The sequence below is a fragment of the Typopeltis vanoorti genome, chromosome 18 (assembly GCF_054136105.1).
Source record: "Typopeltis vanoorti isolate ZY-2024b chromosome 18, IOZ_Tvanoo_1.0, whole genome shotgun sequence".
NCBI lineage: Eukaryota > Metazoa > Arthropoda > Arachnida > Uropygi > Thelyphonidae > Typopeltis > Typopeltis vanoorti.
This window is the reverse complement of record NC_143566.1, coordinates 112,860,768-112,886,313: the sequence shown is the minus strand read 5'-3', so window position 1 is coordinate 112,886,313 and position 25,546 is coordinate 112,860,768. Positions and strand designations below refer to the sequence as shown.

Genomic DNA, 25,546 nt, shown 5'->3' with positions numbered 1-25,546 from the left:
ATCCACCAACACTCCCAAATCCCTAGCCTCATAAATCTCCTAGAGTACGGTTCCACCAATGCGATATATTGCTGCTATTCTTTTCACCCCAATGTGCATAACCTTACATTTTGCCACATTAAATTAACATCCATTTTTCCTAGCCCAGTCCACTAAACAATCCAAATCATCCTGTAAAATTTTGACATCCTGTGCACTCACAATTGCTCTACCCAACTTTGCATCATCAGCAAACAAGTGAACACTTCCACTTAAATCCTTTCCTATATCACTGATGAACAAATTGAAAAGCAGTGGTCCAAGAACAGAGCCCTGAGGCACACCACTAGTCACAAGCCGTCTTTTAGACTCCACTCCTGCATAAACCACTCTCTGGTATCTCTCCTTCAAACACCCTCCTATCCATCTCACCAACCCTATATCTATCCCCATCTGCTCCACTTTACTGATTAGGGTTCCCTGTGGTATCCTGTCAAAGACCTTGGCAAGGTCCTGTAGTATCACTGTAAACCCATTACCCCTATCCAGTTCAGCTGTCACTGTGTTATAAAACGTGAGCAAGTTACTGAGGCATGATCTAGCCTTCACAAAACCATGTTGTCCCCCATACAATATCCCATTTTCATCTATCCAATCCTGTATTCTTTTCTTGACTCATTTCTCTAAGACCTTGACAATGATTCCTGATATACTAATCGGTCGGTAATTTACAACAGCAGTCTTGGAACCACCTTTATGCAGTGGAACTATTTTCCCTTCTTTCCACCCCCTCGGAACTAACCCAGACCCGAGACTCAAATTAAACAAAATGGTCAAGGGTACTGACAATTCTTTAGCTGCTTCTCGTACGACACGAGCTGGTATACCATCCAATCCCACGGATGTATTGACATTGAGGTTATGCAATAGACTACTCACCTCCACTTCATTCACCACAATTCCAATTCCCGTATAATCTACTGGTTTATTCGTTTCTGCAATGTTACCACCTGGATGATATATACTTGCAAAGTGCTCACTCAGTAACTCAACTATATCAACTGATTCAGTTACCTCCCTACCATCGGCATTCTTTAAAATCATTCTATCGTATACATTTTCCCTTTTACTTGCTACATATCTAAAAATCTGTTTAGAATTCTCTTTAGCCTGCATGGGCAATGTTCTTTCGTAATCTTTTTTGCTTTTTTTACCACACTCGTTACCCTTCTGGCCTGCGCTTTATACCGTTCATGTGCCTGCCGGTCACCTCTCTCATTAAATTCCCTCCATAGTTGTTGTCTCTTTTTTCTTGCAGCTCAAGCTTAATGGTGTTATTCATCCATTTAACCCTTACTTGATTTATTATTCGGACTCTAGGTATACAGTCAGCCATTGCTCCATGCAAACACTTCTTAACTGCCTCCCATGCACTATCAACTTCTAGTCCTTGCAGTTTTACATGCCATGGCACTGAACCAATCAAACTCCTAAGCTTGTCATACGTTCCAGCCCGATAATTCCGCATGTACCCTGTCTTAATTGAAAATTCCACACCTTTAGCCACCTCCCAAGGCAAGACCCTATGATCACTCTCACCTATTGGTGGCAATGTGGTCATATTTGTTACAGCCAAATCCTCAGATGTAATTACTAGGTCAAGCACTCTCTGACCCCTAGTATTTTCCATTACATGCTGTCGCAGATAGTTATCCCTTAATAACCGCATAAAATCCAATTCCTTCCTCCCGTGTGTCCTCTTCTCACTCCAATCAATGCGACCATAGTTGAAATCTCCCATAATAATCACCCTCCCTCCACTCATTTCTTCTATTTGCTTGTGCATACTATCTCCACCATCTTTTCCATCACCTGGTCTATAGCAGCAACCAATATAATAATAAGAATATAATAAGAATAGAAGATGCAATTCAACTTCTATTCTCCTTGGCTGCAGTTCATCAGTTATCATCAACAATACTCCTCCCATTTTATTCTCCCTGTCATTCCTGAACACACTATACCCATCACATTCAATCCCACATAATGTCATCGGCAAAGGCCATTGTATTAAAGTAAGCGGCACCGTAACCAATGTGGTTAGGAAGAGAACGAAGAAACTCACCTATGATGCAGTTAAAGAAGAGAGGGGACAGGATCTCCTGGCGAACTCCTCGTACTGCGGGAATGGAAGTCGCTCGGGTTCCAGTTGTGATAGAGAGGGAATTACCCGAGTATAGCGCCTCCGTAGCGCAATTGGAAGAACGACGGTACATTGCGCCCTTTGATTGGAATAGGCCTAAGTTCGATTCTCGTCGCGACGGGAGGAATCTTTATCTGGTCGATTTCAATCGAAGGTGAGTTAGCCGATCTCATATGGAGGTAGCAGGGTTTTTTCTCCCGGAAACTCGGGTTTTTCATCCCGCATACATACAAATCGGTCCATCAGAACACACGCAATTTACAGACAAAAATTACTAGTTGTGGTGGTGTTGGAAGTGGGCGGTAGATGGCGTTGATGGAGATGATTCGTAGTAGAGGTTAGGTGTAGAGAGAATTGTAGATGTCCTCCCACGATGAGTCTTCGGACTCCTTGGAGGTATCAGGAATAATAATAATAATAATAATAATAGCTCTGTGACAGGAAAGAAAGAGATTTGGACATCCAGCAATGGATAGCACTTGGAGGACTGCTGGAAGGGAGAGGTTATCAACGCCCTTCCAGAGGTATAAGGACGCCATGTAGAAGGCTTTAGGTGGCGTCGGGAATCGCAGAGGAGGTAAATGTTTTCATTACAGCCATCTGAAGGGATAAAGGCTCTTTGCTGGTAGTCTCCTGAAACTTTGAAAAAGTCGAAGATCAATGATAAGTCTGTACTCAGCTGCTGTTGTAAAGGTATCTTTCTTTGGTATGAATATACAGTAGTTCTGTATCTGTAAAAGTAAGGTGGAATAGTTCGTGTAGACAGGCGGACATCTAAAAGGTCTTGGAGAATCTGCGACGGATCCTTCTGAAGCCTGGAAACCCATCAGGTCCAGAGGCAGATAAGGATAGACGTGCAGCTGCTCTTATTTCCGCTGACACAGGTTAATACAGGAAGATGCTGGGATGTACTGAAGAACCATAGGCTGGTCATATTCCGGACATGGGGTTGAAAAGACTGTTCCAAAACGCCATGTTGCTCTTTGTTAGTTGGATTAGAAACGCCATCTAGGATGGTCTCAGTTCACACCCCTCTGTTGATTTTATAGAGAGCCTGCATATTCCCTCTTCCTCTGTTTCATTTTGTACACAAGAGTAGTGGATGGGCAGGGATGAGGCCGATATTGAGAAGGCGTCTGGTGCTCGATGGTGAACTCTTCTTGTAGGTATTTGTCCAGTCTGTGGGGAGACATCTTGCTCCTTTCAGAGGGGCACGGATGATGGTCTTCAATGCTTGAGACAGCAAAGGAGGCCCTGACAAGAAGCTGAGTGGACGGCTGATGCTTGGAAGATGGAACAGGACGTGTAGAAATATTACCCGTCCCATATCGAGGTGGACGAGATGAAACGATGAAAGTAGTGATATTCCATCAGCTGCCACAGGGTGACCTCCCACTTATGCTACACCTCTCATGTATGTCTCTTCACAGAGGCAGACTAGATTATATCTTAGCAGGGTCTTCTTTTCCCGCTAATTCTGCCAAACCCTTGGCTGTGGTTTCGCTAGATAGTAGATAGGGACATGGCGAATCTCGTTAATCCATTCATGCGCATCACTAATTACATGAGGCATTTGGCTATTTTTTTATTATTAATCTTCTTGCTGAGATATGCAGCAAGACACTTATATTACATTCTGAAGGACTTGAAGTAGGCCGAAGCCTCCCCAAAAGTCTACCCAGTGCCGGTAAGAGCAATCTTCGTGGTAATATCCTGGTGGCAGCTCAAAGCCACCAGTGCACCTTGCAGAGCTATCAGAGAGAGAGAGGACCTGGAAGTCCTTGTGTGTTCGAGTGAGGATAAGTCTCTCTAGCTGGAGGTACTCCATACGCCACGAAGAGAAATGCTGGCACTGGTAAAACGAGGAGCTGCCCCAATCTCCTCATGTATTTGCCTGGCAAGGTCCAGCTTCTGCTCATAATACGGGACCTTGCACTTATGGCTGTAGGTCAGTGGGCACCCAGTATCCGCTGCCTGTGTGTCTTTCACCCAGGCGTCACTACTTCTCCTCAAAATCGAGTCCCGTTTTCTTACACCAGTGTCGGTCTTAAGTGTGGTTCCGCCGTGGCTACGCAGTCTTTGATTTTAAAATGATTACTCAGTATGGAGGCCACGGCATCATGCCTCCGCACCAGGACACCATGGCGGCCGCAACATAACTGTCTCCCATATTCCAGTGTTGCTTCTGAAAGTGTGTAGAGGTCACTTTCAACCAAAAATCCTAGGATGTACACGACGTCGTATATTTGTTTGTGTTTTTCGTCACTCATAGATATTAGATCGAATCAATATCTTTGTGAGGTGGAATCTGTTCAAGAAAGCAGACCATTTAACAATACGCCCTCAGTAATGCAAAGTATATAACGCACTTAAATACGCCGCCCCACAACGAGAAACCTCTTGGTCCTCATAAGTTTGGCAGTTTACTCCTCATCCTGTCTTCTCTTCTGCGCGTGACAGGCTATTCAATATATGATTACACCTTATGAAATAAGGTGAGATGATACGGTTTATGGACTCACCAGATGGTACAATAAAGAACTGCATTGATTACATTCTGATCAAACGCAATTGGAAATCATCAGTGCAAAACGTTAGAACTTTAAAAACTCCAGACTTCGTTATGCACAATTTTACGCTTATATTACTTTTTCTTGCTAGTGCCCCTCCTGTTACTTGCGTCAAGTATGAAATCCAACTAAAAGGTTAACAAAGCAAATCATATTTAATTTTAGATATTAAATTATTCAGAATCATACCATAGTGATCATTGCCTTCAGCTTATTAGTTCGGGATAGCTTTTCTACCCATAGCCTTAAATTACAGACATTTAAATTTCGCTTGTGCTGTGCTTATTATATGTAGAAGTAATATCATGCTGAATTTGTATATTTTTGGCGTTGAAACATACTACAGTTTTGTCTCTTTTATTAATTATTAAAAAAATATATATGTTTAAATAGACTTTTAACTTTAATCTGAGAGCGTTAAGTGCAGATGGAAATTCACTTAATTACGAAACAAATGGAGAACAGTCCCCTGCACGAGTATTTATCTTACATCTTGGATCAGAGTCCGAACTAAATGTATCCTTTCTGAGTTTACTAAACTGGAGTCTTAGAAAATAAAAGAAAGCTAAAGTTCTGTAAACCATCATGGATGTAGAGCGATCAGGCATCAGTAGAACAGAATCCACTATTGAATCCTCTCTCTTCATGTTCGAAATCCAATTTATTCCTGATCTTCCACACATGAAATTTAAGTTAGTAATAGCAAAACCATCTTAATTAATTTGGCTTGCTTGCGAGAAGGATTCCTATCGTATCCTATCCTTTTCGTCCGTACTAGAACGGGTTGAGTCCACCCCAATGAGGGGGTACGACGAATTAATGCAGTCGGTTCTTCACTCCTCTGCTGCATCCCCTTAAGGGCAATATTTATGACTATAACCCTTGTGAGTGTTCACGGGGCCAGTTTGCCTGCTTGCGGGAGGAAAAACCCCAGATAAACTGGAGAGATAAACCCAGCTACCCACGTCCAAGACCGTCTAACTTGCTATGTCTGAGTAAGATCCTTAGCTCCTCACGTCGAGAATCGAACCCAGGACACTTCTTTCCCAGGCACATGGTTGCGAGGTGCATAACCACTAGGCAGATTGGGGACCAAATTTATTATTAAGTATCTAGAAAGCTGCTAACGTTGGAGACAGAGATGGAGATTCTCATATAAAATGAGGATCTCTCTCTCCTCTGCCATTCGTGTATTTACCTTTTCTCTATTGTATATCCAAAAATAAAATCCTATTTCTCTGTAATATTATGGTAACATGTAAATAGTCTTTATTTGTTGCCTTTCTTTCAAAACGTATATTTTATCAAATTAAAAATAGCCATGTGATGGGATTTTCTGTAAACTGAGAAAGAGTGCAATTGGGAAGATTTGTGATTAGAGTACCTAAAAGAGGGCAGGCTGTTGTAATTTTCTTTTTGTATATAAAACTGGACTCTCCATGTGAACTCCTTCAACAGCATTAAGAATGGGCAGCCTATCTGTACCTGAAATTAAACGTAGCACATTGGCGCAAACCATCACATGACACTATGTCATTTGCAGTCATTGCCTTTTTATAAAATAGTATTTATTTTAAAAATAAAATAGTGTATTTGTTGTTGTAATACCATTAAAATAAGTTATGAAGATTGTTGCCTATATAATCAACTGAGGTTCCTCTATTTCAATTACGGGTGTCATTAGGTTGCAATCCTACCTGCAGTGAACTGTGTACAGATGGAAGCAATTTCTGCATTCGACTAGAGCATACCTGAAGAACAGAAACCCAAATTATTACATAGTTAAGTTCTGATTACTGTGACCTTTCACTTGCAATCAACTGTACCTCTTGATAATTCTTATGCACTGCCAGCGAGTCTAGTTCCTTGCTCCTTGATAGTAGCTTTTTTCTTTATGTCTTTACTGTTAGTATAGAACTCTCTTCAAAGTCTTCTTCCTCTTTTCCTCCTGCTTAACTGTGTCAATTTTGCATCACCTTATTTATGTTTAAGAGATGAGGACTGGGTACTCAACTGATGATCACACTCCTCATGCAGATTAGTTCCCAAAGCATCCTAAATGTTGATCTGCAATCTCTGTGAGGTGGTTGAAAAGCATCATGTCAGATAATGGCAATGCACACACTAACCAGGGAAAAAAGATAAATATTTTCCACTTTTACAAGTCTGATAAAAGCACAACTTCGAGTGCTCTGCAGATATTATCTGGGTTCCAAACAGATGGGTAAAGACAGTTGAAGACTTGACTCAGAGTGATGGACATGGGTCAGCTATCTCTGATTGGCTACCTGTAGAGATTGAACGTTCCACTCAGTCTTCAAAACGCTAGATAGGGTTTAAAGGCCTTGCCTACTCCCTATAAGAGAATAAAAGGCGTTATCGGATTTTTTTATAGCTTATAATTTTAGAAAACTGTACTTTTAGGGACATCTCACACAATGATATCTAGTATATGCCTAAACTTTTGGATAAAGTTGGGCTCATTCCACCCAAAAAGACTGCTGGTTCGAATCCCACCGTGGGCATCGATGTTTGTGATTGTCTGTGAAAAAAAACTAGTGGTGGTGGTGGTAGGCGGTAGATGGCGTTGGTGTAGTTGGAGAGAGCTGTAGAGCAGGTGCCCCTCCCTCGATGAGTCTATGGACTTCCTTTAGGTGTCAAATAATAATAATAAATAATATCAAGTGGCATAATAATGAACTGTGTATATATGAGGACAGACTGAAAGAATGCAGTCTTCAAAATTTGAGGAATAAGAAGATGAAAGAAGATATAATAGATACAACATTTTGTAACTTATGGCTAGTGAAGACAGAACTTGGTCATCTGAAGAAAATATAGGATGCATTTAGTAAGCATAAAGGTCTAGGTTCTTTTCATATACTATCCTTTAATACGGTGTGCATTCTAGCAATATTAGTATGTACTTTGAGATATAGGTGTTAAGTAAGAATGGCTAAAAAAGGTCCACTTTAATGAATACTGGACTTCCAGAAGCAGACCAATGATAAAAAAAGAGTAAACATGGCTTTTAAAATAAAAATGGATATTTATTTACCTTTCTTTCAGTCATAAGTTAACAATGAAAGTTTAATAATCCTTTCTCTTAATACTTTTCAGATTTTCAGTGTTAAGTTGATTTCTTTCAGCTCTTCTGCCATCATATTTTCTGAATTAGTTGCTAGATATGAAAAGTATGAAATTGATTTTTTTTTATTTCTTATGTCACAAGTCGAAGCAAAAACAAAGATATCATTCGAATAATGCAGCCAACAGCAATTAATTACTGAAGTACGGAGGTGGCAGTGATACCATGTTATGTCAAAAGGATGAAGTATTTTTCCTCTGGGTGGAAAAACTGTGTGAATCCATTGATGCATGCAAAGAACCTTTAAAAATGGCATTTCGATTCAAGTAGCTAGTCTTTAATGTCTCGTATGCAGATGAGAAGGCTTAGCTTACAAAAAAAAAACTCAGATTGTCATATTTTGTAAACAATGTAACATTAACAGGATGTAAATATATATATCAAACAAAATGATGTCTCCAGACTCTAGTCTCTCCCTTTCTTGTTAAGCGTGATTAATCATTACGGATGTAGTCCACATCACTAATGGTTTCTCCGAAGACTTAAAAACTTTGATAAAAATTTCTTGCTTGGGTTTATACCAAGCTGTCCATTTGTCATACATATAGTTTAAAATACACCACTGAAGGAAAATATATATGGTAATTTCACTGCAGCACTCACAGTTGAACCACATGCCCCCCAAAAATCTTCAATGTAGTTTCCGACAATCATTAACACCAGATCCAATAACCAATCACAGTTTAAACAAAATCAAATTGAAATATCACTAAAAGTTGTCAGTGATCTAATTTCCTCATCCAGGGATGATGAATAATATCTTCCAGATGTGGTCGATTTTTAGGTTCATAAGAGAGGCACTTCCATATTAGATCTTGACATTCTGAAGAGAAAAAAAAAACAAAATGTGATTATTTCTTCTAGGCATTTTGCTAAATTTAACATAAGTGTCACAAATTCTGTTTTAAAATAAAGATGAGAAAAGTTAGTAGTACTAACTGCATATATTAGTAATAATACCTTGCCAGCCTGCTTGGACTATTGTTAGCAAACCTGCTAACCAATAGGCCAAGTTACGGGTTTGAATTTTGCTGTGGGCATGAATGTTTGTGATTGTCTTTAGGTGGGGAATGAATTTAATTACTCATAGCTGATGGTGACATATGTATAACATGTACTGATTGTCAGCAAGTCCTATACTTCAGCTTCTGATGATTTCACATTGATGATAGTGATGAAACACCCATATAAGCTGCTCGCTGAATGCCTCAACTATATGCTCCAGCACTTACCTATCTACATTTATAATCTATTAAACACCATCTTGCCATAATTATTCTTCTATCTACTTACCACATTCTTGAGAGGTAGTTGCTGGGGAGTTATTTTTGGTAGAACAAGTGGAAGGAGAGACAACGAGGAGCCGTCCCTGGAAGGTGCAAAAGGAAGGCAGGAGTAAGGTGATGAAAAGTGGCTTCTTCAAATTGAGGGTGGTTGAATTGTAGAATGCATTAACTAAGAGCAAGAATGGTGGATGATTTCAAGGCGTGGTATGGTACCGTCAGGGCAGGTTCTACCGACTGTGCAACTAGTGCATTTGCACAGGACGGAAATATTGGCCTAAATTATTCGAAAAATAAATTACAAAAAAGTAATTTATTACTTAAATATAAAGAGCTAATAAGCTTCATTTCGGCAATGAAAACATTACTTAAATTAAGGGGATATTAAATCCCACATTGTTTTAAAACCGAATAAGAAACTCAAAGATTGGAATCAGAGAGTTTCATGCCGAATATAGTAAACTATATAAACTACTTGCATTAGCTCACGCTAGTAGTCACCGATACTTTATAGTTTACTATATTCGGCAAGAAACTCTCTGATTCCAATCTTCGAGTTTCTTATTCGGTTTTAAAACTATGTGGGATTTAATATCCCCTTAATTTAAGTAATTTATTACTTATTTATTGAAACCGGAGACTTCAGGATGTCGTTAGTTAATTTTTACATATTAAAACTTTATTGGACTGTATATTTTTTAAAAATCATAATCATTTAAAATAATGTAGTATTATAATTTGTTTAATATCTCACGTTCAGTATTAATATCAGATGATGTGACAATAGCAGAGGCCTGGTTGGCTGAGTGGTTAGCATATTTGCTCTCCAGCCAAAAGGCTGCAGGTTCGAATCCCGCTGTGGGAATGGATGATTGTGTAAATACTAGTGATGGTGGTGGGCGTTAGATGGCGTTGATGTAGTTGCGGTTCGTTGTAGTTTTAGACAGTTGGAGAATAGGCGCCCTCCCTTGATGAGTCTTTGGACTCCCTGAAAGTGCCAGGTAATAATACTACTACTGGGACCTATACTGTATAACCTTTATATCAATGACACTGTCAGTGTATTGCAAGGGATTTTCAGTTGTTTGTGGATGATGTGAAGCTGGGAAGGATTATTAGTAATAGTGCAGATGTGGTAGCCCTGCAAGAGGATTTGAATAAGCTAGACAGATGGCCAATGAATGATGGTGTAGGTTTAATGCAGCAAAATGCAAGGTCTTAAGGTTTGGGACACATCGATAGGACGCTGAATACCCTATTGCAGGAGCAACACTACTTCCTCCAGAGGAGACAAGAGATCTGGGGTTGATGATCGATAGAAACCTGAAATTCAGATTAGATATTGCAAAGGTGGTGAAGGTAACACAAAGGATTGATGCAATAATGAGAAGGACTCTGACCTGCAGAGATAAAAGAGTTATCATTCCGTTGTATAAGACCCTGATCAGACCACACTTAGACTATTGTTCTCAGATTTGGTCCCCCGGATTTGAAGGGGATAAGTTAACTGTGGAAAGGGTGCAAAGGCAGATAACAAAGATGGTTTCAGGACTGGTCAATGTTAGTTATGAAGATCAGCCAGGGAATGTGGACTGCAGAGTTTGGTGGATAGAAGAAGGAGAGGTGATATGACTGAGACTTTTAAACTGTTGAGAGGTGGTTACAGGGTTGACACTGGGGAGTTTTTTCGCTTGGTTGAACAGTGGGAAGGAGTGATGACAAGGGGCCATCTCTAGAAGTTACGAAAGGAAACCGTGAGCAAGAGGGTGAGGAGTGGTTTCTTTGCATGGAGGGCGGTTGAAAGGTGGAATGCATTGCCTGATAGTGGTAAGAGCGAGAACGGTCAATGAGTTTAAGGAGTGGTATGATAGACTGTGTTTCCTAGGAGGGACCACCCGTGATGAGTCTTAATAGACTGTTTCCTGCGATCAGTCGTTTGACTCCTTGGAGGCCTAAATAATAATAATCATTTCCGATTCCATTGTTGGCCGTGAGTTGACCTTGATCTGAGCATAAAATACATGCATATTTATCAAAATTGCTTAATGAAAGTACAGTAATATATTCTTGATAAATACAGAATTACACAATTAGATTATAAAATTCCAGAATGACTGAATTAATTTGAAATTTTTTACGATGTGACAATCAATATTCTTGCTTCCGCGTGCACTCTCTCTTATTTGTAAGCAAGAATCTGACCAGTCCGCAGTGAAGTGTTAACAGGGATGTGATAACTATCTTTTCGTGTTTTATAATGGAGCGAGCCCAGGGAATGCAGTCCGTCCTAAAGTAATCTCTTCAATGATACTTTAAATGCTCTCTTTTCCCAAGCGGCGAACGTAGTCTTTCAAAACTAAAGTTTATTAAAACTAATTTGCATTCAACAATGGCGGAAACTCGATTGGAAGGTCTTGCCATGATTTCAATAGAACATGAAATTGGTCAGAAATTAGACTACACTGTCCTTATTTGTGATTTTACGAACGTGAAAGCAAGAAAAATTTAGTTTTAAAGAGTAGGTTTACATTTTAACAGTGAAAATTTAAATGAACTAATGTTAAGACATGACACATGCTCTAAAACCTAAAAAAAACATTTACCATGGTTATATGACTGTGATTTAGCAGTTTTTCATTCTACGTGACATGATGAGCATTACTTACATGTGAGTTAATAGTAATACATTTTCTTTCTTTCTTTTAACCTTTAATGCTGTTCGACGAGCATATTCATCATGTGAAAAAATAATTTACACTTTGTAACAAAAATTAAAAAATATTTCTCTTATTATTAAAAAGGAATAATCTAATGATCAGTGATTTTTTTTTTCATTTTTATGAAAGTAATGGTGTATGCGAAGCAAATAAAATACCATTGCATGCAATTCAAATAATTTGTTTTGAGAACCGTGCCAACTGCATCTAATTTTCTCCAGAAAATAATGAAACAAACTCTATGAAAAACATTTAAAAAGATTGTATTTATACTGTTTTTTAGCAAGTCTAATCCAATTTTTTATAAACTGTAATTGTAGAACAAATTGCTATACTTTTTTCAATGTTCATGGATTTCTCATGGTTTTTAAGAACAATATTTTTTAGGTTGCGTGATGGTATTTGTGAAATTAATGAATATTGGAGCAATAAAACTGATTTTTCAAATAAACTAACTTATAATAATTGCCACTTTGTTATAATTTAAAATTTACAGCAGGTACATTTACTCTACATTTGACAAGTATATTCATCTTTGTTTGATTTTAATTACCCAAGCAGATCTACGTTTTCATAACAAATTCCACATTTAAAGAGTTAATTCTCTCTCTCAATCTTTCTGTAAAAAATAGTTCATGATCATTTTTCACCAAATTATGAATTTTCATTAGCTAATGCTACTATTTAGAATTTATGATCAGACATGTTGAAGCCCAGCATAACATTATAGCTTTTAAGACATCATTAAAATAGTTTTTTTTATGCAGAAGTAGCAGCAAAATATACTATTGCATAGGGCAACAAAATTCCTACGGCTAATCCCAGGATGCTGTTATCCGGGTTCAGCCTACCATGACGAGTCTTGAGAATCCATAGGGGTCCTAAATCATAATACAGACACAAAAAACAGGATTTTTCTCTGGCTGATTTGCTAATTTCAGCTGAACTGAACTGAACTTTTGCTGTGCTCACTTCCATCAAGATGACTCACCAAGTCATCTTGATGGAAGTTTTTTCACTTGGCTGTGCTACCAATTATATATTTGGATTAATCCTTTATCCAAGTGTAAGCAAAAAGTTACATAATAAATTTAGTTTAATCCTTTATCCACGTGTGAGCAAAACAAAGTTTGCGCCTGAAAGTATCTTCAGGACAGGGGTAAGGTGGTACAACACCGGTCAACTTGTTGCAAAGGTGGAACAAGCTACCAACACTCCTATCTCATAATGCAAAACACATCTCCTTGCGGATATGTATAATGTTATGCATTAAGGGAAGGGCCACTACCGATACCGGTTTCGACCTTCATTGCGGTCTCTTCAGTGGGAGCCAGGTCCAAGTGGAGATACCAAGGCAGAAGCATTAGCAAGGTCATCTCCTCCTATAGGAGCTGCCAAACGGTGTACCACCTTTTTATTAAATTACTCTGGATTTAGAGAAAGATGTTGAAAGTTTATTTTTCACTTGGTCAGACTATAATAAATTTAGCTTAATCCTTTATTTAAGTGTGTGCAAACCAAGTTTGCGCCTGAAAGTATCTTCAGGACTGGGATAAGGTGGTACAACACCGGTCAACTTGTTGCAAAGGTGGAGCAAGCTACCAACACTCCTATCTCAGTATCTCCCATAATGCAAAAATCTCCATGCGGATATGTATAATGTTATGCATTAAGGGAAGGGCCACTACCCAGACTAGTTTCGACCTTTATTGAGGTCTCTTCCGTGTGCCACCTTATTAAATTACTCTGGATTTAGAAAAAGATGTTGAAAGTTTATTTTTCACTTGGTTATGCAATCATAAATTTAGTTTAATCCTTTATCCACGTGTGAGCAAACAAAGTTTGCACCTGAAGATACTTTCAGTAAGGTGATACTGAGGTAAGGTGGTACAACACCGGGCATACACCTATAGGTAGATATGACCTTGCTAATGCTTCTGCCTGGTATATCCACTCGGACCTGGCTCCTACTGAAGAGACCTCACTAAAGGTCGAAACTAGTCTGGGTAGTGATGCTGTAGCCAATGAAGTTTAACTCGGGCTCGGCTATTGCTAATATGAGTTCGCTCTTTTAAGGTTTTTGCCTTAAGGGAGCAATTTGAGTCTCCGGGGAAAGTGCTTTCCGGTACAGCACGGAGAGGGGGTTTGTCGGTGAATGCTTTTCTCCGGAATATGAGCGGTTCTGCTCAGTGGTGGGTGGAAGGCCATAACTGAGTGGTGCCAACGTTGTGATGGACGGTCTTTCGTCCACTATTGAGTGGCCTAGGGATCGTACGAATTTTTAGAGACGGCTTTACTTATTCAAATTGTTGAAACGGGTCTGGGTGTGGCCCTTCCTTAATGCATAACATTATACATATCCGCAAGGAGATGTGCTTTTCATTATGGGAGATATTGAGATAGGAATGTTGGTAGCTTGCTCCACCTTTGCAAGGAGTTGCACCACTTTACCACAGTCCTGAAGATAATTTCAGGTGCAAACTTTGTTTGCACACACTTGGATAAAGGATCAAACTAAATTTATTATAGTCTAACCAAGTGGAAAATAAACTTTCAACATCTTTCTCTAAATATGATTAATTTAATAAAAAGGTCGCACACCGTTTGACAGCTCCTATAGGAGGAGATGACCTTGCTAATGCTTCTGCATGGGCTCCCACTGAAGAGACCTCAATAAAGGTCGAAACTGATCAGGGTAGTGACCCTTCCCTGAATGAAGAGCAGTATATATGTCCGCAAGATGTGCTTCACATTATGGGAGATACTAAGGCAAGTGATCAGAACTTACCCCACCTTTACCACGAGTTGCCCTAGTCCTGAAAATACTTCAGGCACAAAACTCTGTTTGCTTACACTCGGATAAAAAATTAAATCAAATATATAATTAGTTCCAAGTCATCTTCTTGGACTGATATTCTTTGTGCAACTGATTATTACCATTATTCAGTTTGTGCTGCCTCGACAGTACCTTCCAGATTTCACATTTAATCTCTTCATTCATCCATTTGACAACTAGCTTTTTCTGTTTTATAACCTTTGGAATACATACACACACTGATGCAGTTAAATATTTCTTGATTAGTGTCCAAAATCAGCATTTCTCTTTTTCCTACTTAACTCCTCATTCCATACTACAGCTCCAAGTTTTATTGCAAGCTTTTCATAATCACTAGCCCCTATAGTTCACACATATCCCTTCCTAACAAGTCTTCACATGGCTAACCACCATCAAAGTGAGTATACATGGTCAGTCTCATCAACTAGAGAGAAATGCAACACACAACTCAATCATATCCTGAGATGATCAGTTCTAAGATTATCAATCTTAGAATGCCCTCCTTTGCATACTCAGCTATAACAAATCTCAAGAAATTCATTTTGTTTATTCTCAATTTATTTATTTCAATTTATATTACTATAATTAAAATCACCTACAGTGTTCAACTCTAATGCTCTTGTACATTTCTTTGTCAAAGTCAACATTCCTTAGGCCTATTTAGTTCAAAACATTCAACTGAACATCTCTTCTAGTTAATATTTCACACACTATTGCCTCAAAACCATTGCCACTATTTCCTTCTTCCATCTCTACCTTATGTGAACATAAAGTTCATGATATCATGGGCAGCAGTTCCTTTCCATTCTTATGATTCAGGTCATATCCTTCAACTTCCATTTCTATTCCCATCAGCATACCATCATTGTCGATCACATTTCACTTATTCCAACAATTATTATTAACATCTGACCACCATGGAGTCACTGATCATGAGAGATCAACACTACAGCACACAATGCTCATCCAACTATATCTTAAAATGATTCAATCTGTCTACATTCACAACACACTCAGGCAATGCATTCCACTCTCCATTCAAAAAAGAGCGAGTTTTCCTCACTCTTCTTCCCACATCCTCTTTACATTTTTCAGGGATAGCCTTGTGTTTTATTCTCTTCTCATTCTGTGAAACATTTCTTCCACATCAATCAGATAGCAACCCATGACTAACATATGTATCAATCATATCCTCTCCTGCTATTTACAACGCCTTGCAATTTAAATTATTTCAATCTGTGTTCATATTCCAAAGACTACCTTCCTTTGTGAATATTCTCTGGATTTTTCCTAACATATCTTCATCGCCACGAAGATATATTAGGAAACCTACGTACCCCCCTCTCTCATCCCATGAAAAATCTCTTCCATATCAACCTGATAACAATCCCTGACAACTTATATATTTCAATTATATCCCCCCTCCTCTTCACGAGGACTTGCAATTTACATTCTCTCAATCTGTCCTTGTATTCCGCAATTATAAAGACCACTGACAACCCTTGTGAATCTTCTCTGAAACATATTGAACATATCTTGTCAGCATGAAACCCTGGTGACCAGATCAGTCCGCAATCATCCATATAAGTAAGGCCTTACACAGTGGTATCATGAACTCTTAATTTCTGCTTGTCAGGTTTCTCCGTGTCATGGCCATTATCCCCTGTGACGTGTTCACAATTTGCAATGTGGTCCTGAATTTCAAGTTTAGTCCACTACTACTACATATCATTTCATTTATCTGCTTGAACGTTTCCCCACCAAGTATATACTTTGCATCCAATCGTTGCTTACCAAATTTCAAAACCTTACACTTTGCAACACTGAACGATGTTCTACTTAACTGCCCCATTTATGCAATCTATTCAAGTCCGTACCATTGTAAGACCATAACATCCGCATGACTCTGCACCGTTTTCTCCCCAGTTTTGATCATCTCAAAACAGTTGCATATCCCCAGTCAAACCGATTCCATTATCATTAAAATAGAACAATGGTCCCAAAACCGGTATGTTTTCCAGGTGGTAAAATGAGTAGAGTGATTGAGGCATTGGATATGAGGCGGGAGTGAGCAAAAGAGTTAATTGTATTAATTGGTACAAATGATTTGAGAGAGGACAAAGAGCGTATCAAAATGTATATCAGGAGGCTGCTTGGAAGGATAAAAGAATAGTGTGGGAGAAAGGGTAGTGAGCGTGTTTCCTAGGTATGATTGTGGTGAAATGAGGCGGAGAGCAAGGATTATGAATGATATGCTGTCTGAAATGTGTGAGGAGACAGGAGTATAGTTTTTTAATGTGTGGAATGAGTTTGAAGGACGAAATGAACTGTATGGGAGCGATGGACTGCATTTGAGTGGTTATGGTGTGAGTCGCTTGGAGAGACTGCCGCTGGAAGGTAGAGAAGTGAGTAGAGAGAATTAATCAGATCAAGTGGGAAGTGATGTGGAAGAGCAAGACGGGAGCCCATTGTTATAGATATCTAGTTTTTAATTATTGAAGAGGTGGTTATGAATGGGAAAGTGAGTGGTATGAGTATAGAAAATGAGAGAATGGGGAGTGCAAGAGGAGCAGGGAAACGGGGAAGCTCAGGGTGGACGGGGGGGTACAACAGCGTGAGCAAAGTGGATGCTCCAAGAGGAGATGAAAGCATGTGTAGACAGGAAAGGAATGACCTGGGATCAAGAGGAAATAGTTGTAATTTAAAAGGGTTCCAAAATGAATAAGCAGAAAGGGAACTGGCCCCAGTCGAGCATGGAGAGATCACATCTAGTGAGGGGTATCAGTGGAACTAGCTATAGATCCAGAAATGAGCTATTGTGCTTGTATACAAATGCTAGAAGTATAAGAAACAAAGCAGATGAAATGGTTGCACTGATTGCGTCTGTTCACCCAAAGATTGTCGGAATAAATGAGACGTGGTTGGAAGAAGACGACATCCTGACAGGAATAGAGATGGAAGGGTTATGATGTGTTTTGTGAGGGAGGGAGAGTGCTATTGATGATAGAGAAAGAGTTATGTCCGCAAAAAGGAGAGATGCATAGTGCCAGTGGTTTTGAGGCAGTGTGATGCGAGATAGAAGTGAATGGAATCAAATACTTGGTGGGATGTTGTTATAGACCAGGTAATGTGGATGGTGGTGATAATGAAATGTACAATCAAATTATCCAAGTAAATAAGAAAAGGATGATCATTATGGGCGATTTTAATTATGGCAGTATAGACTGGAATGATGAGATAACAACTGAAAGTAAAGAAAATGAGCGAGTTTTTGAGGGATAACTACCTCAGACAGTATGTAACAGAGGGCACACGAGGATTGATGGTCTTGGATTTGGTCATCGCATCAGAGGATATAATTATAAATGAAGTGTCAAATTATCCACCAATTGGTGAGAGTGACTATGAGGTGATTACCTGGATGGTTGCCAGCAGTGTGTGGACCTCTGTGAGAAAAGGGTATATGTGGAACTACAAGGTTGGGGGGAGGAGATGATTATGAAGAACTCAGGAGACAGCTTGCGGGTGTAGCATGGAATGAGAAGTTAGCTGAAAAAGAGATCAATGCAGCTTGGGGATTTTCAAAAAATATCTAGTAGATGCAATGTCTAAATGTATTCCAAAGGTGAGAAGGTAAAATAAGGTAGGTGTGAGATGGATGCATAAAGAGATTAAGTATGCGATAAAGAGAAAAAAAGGCATTGTGGAGGCAGCATAAGAGAAGTGGAAATAAACAATCCCATGAGGACTACAAAGACCAGGCAAGGAGGGTGACTTGGTTGGTGAGGGTAGCTGAAAAGAGGTATGAACAGCAGTTAGTTATTGAAGCCAAAAAGAATCCTAAGGAGTTCTTTCGATGTGTAGCCAGCAAAAGAAAGAATGGTTATGGAAGGATGACATTGACTGGAGAAAATAGTATAAAGACAGCTGTTGTGGAATGTTTGATGGGGATACTTAATGAGCAATTCATAAATGTCTTTCAATCTTGTGAAAGTGACTTCATGGAGAGATTGAGAGCAGTTTGATGATGGGGAGAAGAGCGTGACTATAAGTGAGCAATAGGTATATGAGGAGTTGAGTAAAGTTAATAAAGCTGTGGGACTTGATACCACATATTCTGAAGGAATGTGCCAGGGAGTTGACACCTGCCTTGACATATTCTTTTAATACGAGTCTTGCACCCGATCACTTTCCTAAGGAGTGGAAGGAGGGCACGATTGTGCTGCTTCATAAGGGAGGTAATAGAATTAAAGCATAAAACTATAGGCCTATCTGTGTGTCAGGTGTTGCGGTTAATTGTTGGAGAAGCTTGTGAGAGGTAGGATTCAGAGTTGGGTTGACAACAATGGCATTATCTTTGATCGACAGCATGGATTTGCTAAAGGGAGGTCATGTTTTAGTAATCTATTTACGTATTACAATAAAGTGATTGCCTCCTTGGACAGAGAAGACGGATACACAGTAATATACTTGGATTTCGAAAAGGCTTTTGATAGAGTACCTCATAATAAGTTGACAGTCAAACTAGAGCACATGGGGTTGGATATTAGACTACTGCATTGGATTGGAGACTGGATATCTGATTGGTATCAACAAGTTGTGTATGGGGGAGCGATATCCAGGAAAAGGAAAATAACTAGTAGAATGCCTCATGGGTCTGTTTTAGGGCCATTACTATTTAACTTGTATATTAATGATATAGCGAAGATTTGGATGGAGATATTCAGCTTTTTGCAGATGATTCAAAGTTAGGACGAATCATGAGGAGTAGTGAAGTTGTTGTGGCCTTCCAAGAAGACTTGAATAAATTGAATGACAGGGCACGGAAATGGGGATGTGAGTTCAATGTTGCAAAATTGTAAGGTTTTAAATTTTGAAAAACAAAGATGGGATGCAGAATTTATACTTGGTGAGGTATATTGTTGTGATAGTGGAAAAGGATCTGAACTTTAAGGGACACATGGCCAAAATTGTGAAGAACAACACAAAGGCTTCTGGGAATGATGCAGACGACACTAACGTGAAGAAGTAGGGAGATTCTTGTTCTGTTGTACAAGGCTTTGATTAGGCCACACATGGACTATTGTGCCCAGATTTGGTCACCTGGTTTTCAGAAGGATGAAGAGATGTTGGAAAGGCTCCAAAGGCGACTGACTAATGTAGTTTCTTACCTCTGGAATGTCTAGTAGGAGGAAAGATTGAGAAGATGTAATTTGCAGAGTCTGGTGGACTCTGCCCAAGGAAACACGTGACGATCACTTTCGCCAACTGGAGGAAAATGTGAAGCCACACTCACAATTTCATTCTCTGACGATAAGATCTAAAATTCTCAATCCTTGCGTGCACTCCTTCATATGCTGCTTGAGAGAGTTCTCGCTCACGAATTCAAGAAATTGATTTCATTTATTCCCAAATGCTATTTCTTCATTCCAGTCTATACTGCCATAATACTTGCACTTCCTTTGTTCTTTAATCCAAGTTGTTTATGCATTTCTTCATCCCCATCCTCCACATTCCATGACTTATAGCAACACCTAATTAAATATGTCTTCCTGTCAACTTCCACATTACACCACACTGCCTCATAACCAGCGCCACTATTTCCCCTCTTTCAAGTCTACCTTATGTGATCTTAATTATCCTGCTATCATCAGCAGCACTCTCCTCCCCTTCTTGCCCTTTTTCTCCTCAGAAAAAGTACTATATCTTTCCATTTCTTTACCCATTAAGATATAATATTCATTCAGCCATGCTTCACTTATTTTTCAATGATTTATTATTAACATTTGATCTAAATGGAATCTGACACTTATGGTGCAAAGTACGCACAATTGCATACAATGCTCATCCAACCATTCTTTAAACTGATTCAATGTGTCTACATCCACAAAACACTAAGGCAATGAATTCTGCTCACTAATCAGTCTCCAGGCAAAGAAAACCCATTTCTCACTCCTCTGCGCACAACATCCATATACATTTCCAGCAATGATCTCTTGTTCTACCCCCCCCCCTCTATAAAAAATAGAACAACCCATAACTAACTTATACGTCTCAATCATATCCCTCTCCTCCTCCTATTCAAGAGGCTCTACAAGTTACATTCTCTCAATATGGCCTAGTACTCCACATTCCAAAGACCACCGACTTCCTTTGTAAATCTTCTCTTGAAACTTTCCAACATATCCCATCACCATGAAAATCCAGAGATCAAATTTGTACACAATGATCTATATGAGGCCTGATCAAGGCCTTATTCAATGGCATCATAACCTCTCTACTTCTGCATGTCACAGTCCTACACATCATTGCCATTATCCAATGTGACATCTTCACAACTTGTGCAATGGGGCTCCTGAATTTCAGGTCACTGTCCATCACTCATAGATCTCTCTCATCTCCCCTACGCCTGTTAAAGTTTCATCACCAAGTATTTACTTCACATTCGGATTCTGCATTGCTCTGTCTCCAGTTTTGCATCATCTGAAAACAGCTGCATACCGCTAGTTAAACCCATCACTACATCATTAACATACAAATTGAACCACAATGGCCTCAAAACTAATCCCTCACGCACATTACTAGTGACCTTTTTCTTTTGGGATACCACACCCGCATATACAACTTTCTGATACCTATCCTACAGCCAGTCACTAATCCAACTCAGAAGTATGTTATCCAATTCCATCTGTTACAATTTATTTAAGAGCTTGTCGTCATGTGGCAGTCTATCCAAAGCTTTTGCAAAATCTAAGTACACCACTGTATATGCATCTCAACTGTCCAAGATATTTGTCAACTTCTCATAGCACATAAGTTAGTAAAACATGATTTCCCCCCTAACAAGCCTATGCCGATAACCACAGAGAATACCGCTGCTATCAACCTATTTCTGTATCGTTCTTTTCACCAATCTCTCCAGCACGTACACATCACAACTCCAGATATACAGACCAGTCTATAATTTGAACCTACAGCCGTGTCACCACCTTTATGCAGTGGAACAATTTTTCCACATCCTTGGAACCTGTGCTGTTGGAAGACTTTTATTAAACTGGTATGCCAATGCTACTTCCAATTCCCTGGAACATTCCCTTAAGATGCGTGGTGATATGTCAAATCCTATTGCAGTATTGACATCAAGGTTATTTGTTTCCTGAAATACCTCCTCTGCTCACTCACAATTAAGCCATCTCCTCTGCACTTAATTTTCTCATTCCACCCTAATTAGAACGAAACACCCTTATAAATCGATCACTAAATATCTCAACAATATCTTCTGCATAGTTACCATTCTAATCCATTAACATCATCTTACCATGTTCATTCATTCTTCTACTTGCCACATATCTAAGATACTCTAAGGTTTTTCTTTGATTTTTTGTTGCCAATTTCTGATAATACTGCACTTTAGTTTTCCTTACTGAGTCACTCTCCTGGCTTGTTCTTTATATCCTTCATGTGACTGATTATTACCGATATTCATCTTGTACTTCCTCCAAAGTACATTCCATTTTAGATTTCCTGCTGAAACTTCACATTCATCCATTTTACACCTACCTCATTCAGCCTTTGGCATTCAGAATGCATCCACACTTTAATGCCTGGTTGTATTTCTTTGTCAATTCCCATGCAGCATCTATTTCCTTACTGCTGAACTCTTTGTTCCATGTTATAGCTCCAGGCTATCCCCCCGCTCTCCTAAACTTGTCATAATCACTGGTCTTATATTTCCAGATGTATCCTTTTCTCACAAAAGTCTGCATATGAGCAGCCACACCACAGGTGATTACTTCATGATCACTTTCGCCAACTGGAGGAAAGAGTGAACCCCTCTCAAAATTACATCCTCTGTTGAAATGTTCATATCTTGAACTCTCAATCAACATGTGCCCTCATTTAGATGCTGTCTGAGATAGTCATCCCTCAAGAACTTGTGAAATTCATTTTCCTTATTCCCAAATGATATTTCCTTATTCCCCATCTCTTCATTCCAATTTATAGAGCCATAATTAAAATCCAAGATTGAATAAAGTCGATCACTGAAACCGTTTCATCCCTCTTATTTCCGATACTTCTGGCATTTGTAAATGAACGCAGCAGTTCATTTTCAGGTCTATAACCAGTCCTATGCAAGCCACAGGTTGGTTGCGATATCCCCACCACAACTGCTCATGCCCAATCACCTTTATCACCACTTACCACACATATCCACTCCATCTCAACTTCCCCACCTACATCGCAATATACTCATCCCCATACACGCATTCACTGCTGCTTTCAACATCTAATCTCTACCATGTCTCCCTTTCCACCCCAGTTCCTTTCATTTCCCTGTTCATCTTGCATTTCCATTTTCTCTTCTCTCACACTACCATATTTCTACTGCCAAGCAATTCCCGTCTCTGCAATACCATTCTCCTGAGCATTAATTTCATCTCTTACTTTTTGTTGCATGCAACACACACACACTGTACTTCCATTATCAACACTTTCAACAATAGACTCACTACAAAGCCATTGAAATGCAACATGCTTTTATTATTCCATTCGTCTCTCAAATACATGCCATAAACTGGACTCCCTTCTCCTCACAGAGCTCCGCTATCATATCATTCATGATTCCAGTTCTCTGTCTCAATTCGTCATTGTCATACCTAAGCAACACACAGACAACCTTTCATACTACACTGTTTTCTTTCACTCTTCTCAATAACCTCCTGATACTCGCCTTTACTTACTCCTTATATCCAGCTATCACTCAAGTCCAAACCACATGATCGTTTCCTCCACAAGGAGGCAGTGTGACCACACTGGTTCTATTTAGTTCTCATTATTTTTTGAGCAAATTACAACACATACTGAATATTAAATGCAATAACTTTAATAATTATGATATTTCAGCAATATCAAATTGCCATCATCAGTGATCATAGAAGTGATATGTGCATGCAGACACTAAAACTGGGTAAATGAGGCTGAAGAAATTCATAGGAAAGAACTTATGGAGACAAAAAAAAAAAAAAAACTGAGTCGCTAGTGTTGTGACGAGACGTAGCAGTTTAATTGCATGGTTACCAAAAGTGTCCCCCCCCTTAATTATATGCTTACATTTGTGTGACAGTACGTTTGTGTGACAGCCAAACTGACATAATAATTGTACTGTGGTAATGTATTCTAAAAGTGATCGCTTTGGTTTTTATTTTGATTAAAATAAAATGGAGGTGCCATTTTATTTTTATTTCAGGATGTTCTGAAAATGAGAACGGCGTTATCAAGAATTCCAATAATCAGAAAATGGATGCAAGAGTAATATTAGAAGTGACATCGAAGAGGTTAGGCAAGAGTTAATGACAATGAAGAGTCAGATTAAATGTATGGAGGAAATTGAACGTTTAACAAAGAGCATAACTGTTGTAAATGACAAGGAAGTTATGAACTATTATTTATTATTCACGTCTTCATGGAGTCAAAAGACTCATTGAGGAAGGTCCTTACTAGTGAACACAAAGTCTATCATACCACTCCTTAAACTCATTGACCGTTCTTGCTCTCATCATTCTATCAGGCAATGCACTCCATGGTTCAACCACCCTCCATGCAGAGAAACCACTTCTCACCCTCTTGCTTACAATTTCCTTTTGTAACTTCCAGGGATGGGCCCTTTGTCATCACTCCTTCACGATGTTCAACCAAGCGAAAGAACTCCCTAGTTGAGAGGTGGTTACGCCCTGTAATCACCTCTCAACAGCTTAAAAGTCTCAATCATATGACCTCTCATTCTTCTATCCATCAAACTCTGCAGTCCACATTCCCTCAGCCGATTCTCATAACTAACATCATACAGTCCTAAAACCATCTTTTTTATCCGCCTATGTACACTTTCCACAGTTAATTTATTCCCTTCAAATCCTGGGGACCAAATCTGAAAACAAAATTTAAGTGTGGTCTGATCAGAGACTTATACAACAGCATGATAACCCTTTTATCTCTGCAGGTCAGCGTCCTTCTCATTATTGCAGCAATCCTCTGTGTTACCTTCACCACATTTGCAATATTCCCCCTAAATTTCAGGTTTCTATCAATCATCAACCCCAGATCTCTTGTCTCCCCTACTTCCTCCAGTATAGCTCCTCCAATCGAGTATGCAGCTTCCCATCGATGTGTCCCAAACCCCAAGACCTTACATTTTACTGCATTAAACCACAACCCTCATTTATTTGCCCATCTGTCTAGCTTATTCAAATCCTCTTGCAGGGCTACCACATCTGTACTATTACTAATAATTCTTCCCAGCTTTGCATCTTCCACAAACAACTGAATATTCCCTTGCAATCCACCGACAATGTCAATGATATAAAGGTTAAACAATATAGTCTGAGTACTGAGCCCTGTGGGACCCCACTTGTAACCCTCTACCTCCTTGAAACTATCCCACCATACACAACTCTCTGATACAACTCTCTATCTTCTCAATCTCAAGAAGACTGAGTCACATATAAAGCAACCCTATCATTAAAGATGTAGTAAAAAATAAAGAGCACAAATCCGTTTTACACATGGTACAATAAAGCGAATATCGGATGCTTTGCATAAAAGAAAGAACAGACATCAAAATTAGTGTCGTGGTGGGCACAAAGAACTTGAATAGAGAGACAAAAAATGTGGAAAGGGATTTAAAGAAGTTGTTGCACGAAGTGAAGGATAATAGTGTCATTCGGAAAGTGGTCAGTTTGCTAACTACTTTCCCAATAAACTCCAGGGTGAGGCAATAGGGGGGGGGGGTATGTAGGAGTTGAATGTTTTTTTT

The 25,546-nt window shown here is 39.2% G+C and overlaps 1 protein-coding gene across 1 annotated transcript in view; it reads right to left on the bottom strand.

Annotated features, from left to right (window-relative positions):
* Nucleotides 1–8,619: 8,619 nt before the first annotated feature.
* Nucleotides 8,620–25,546, bottom strand: part of LOC150097080 (serine/threonine-protein kinase pim-1-like) — a 37,565-nt gene continuing 20,638 nt past the window's right edge. The window contains exon 5 of the mRNA XM_090408123.1: nt 8,620–8,723. Coding sequence (XP_090264249.1) covers nt 8,620–8,723 — 104 coding nt within the window. The remainder of the gene's footprint in view (nt 8,724–25,546) is intronic.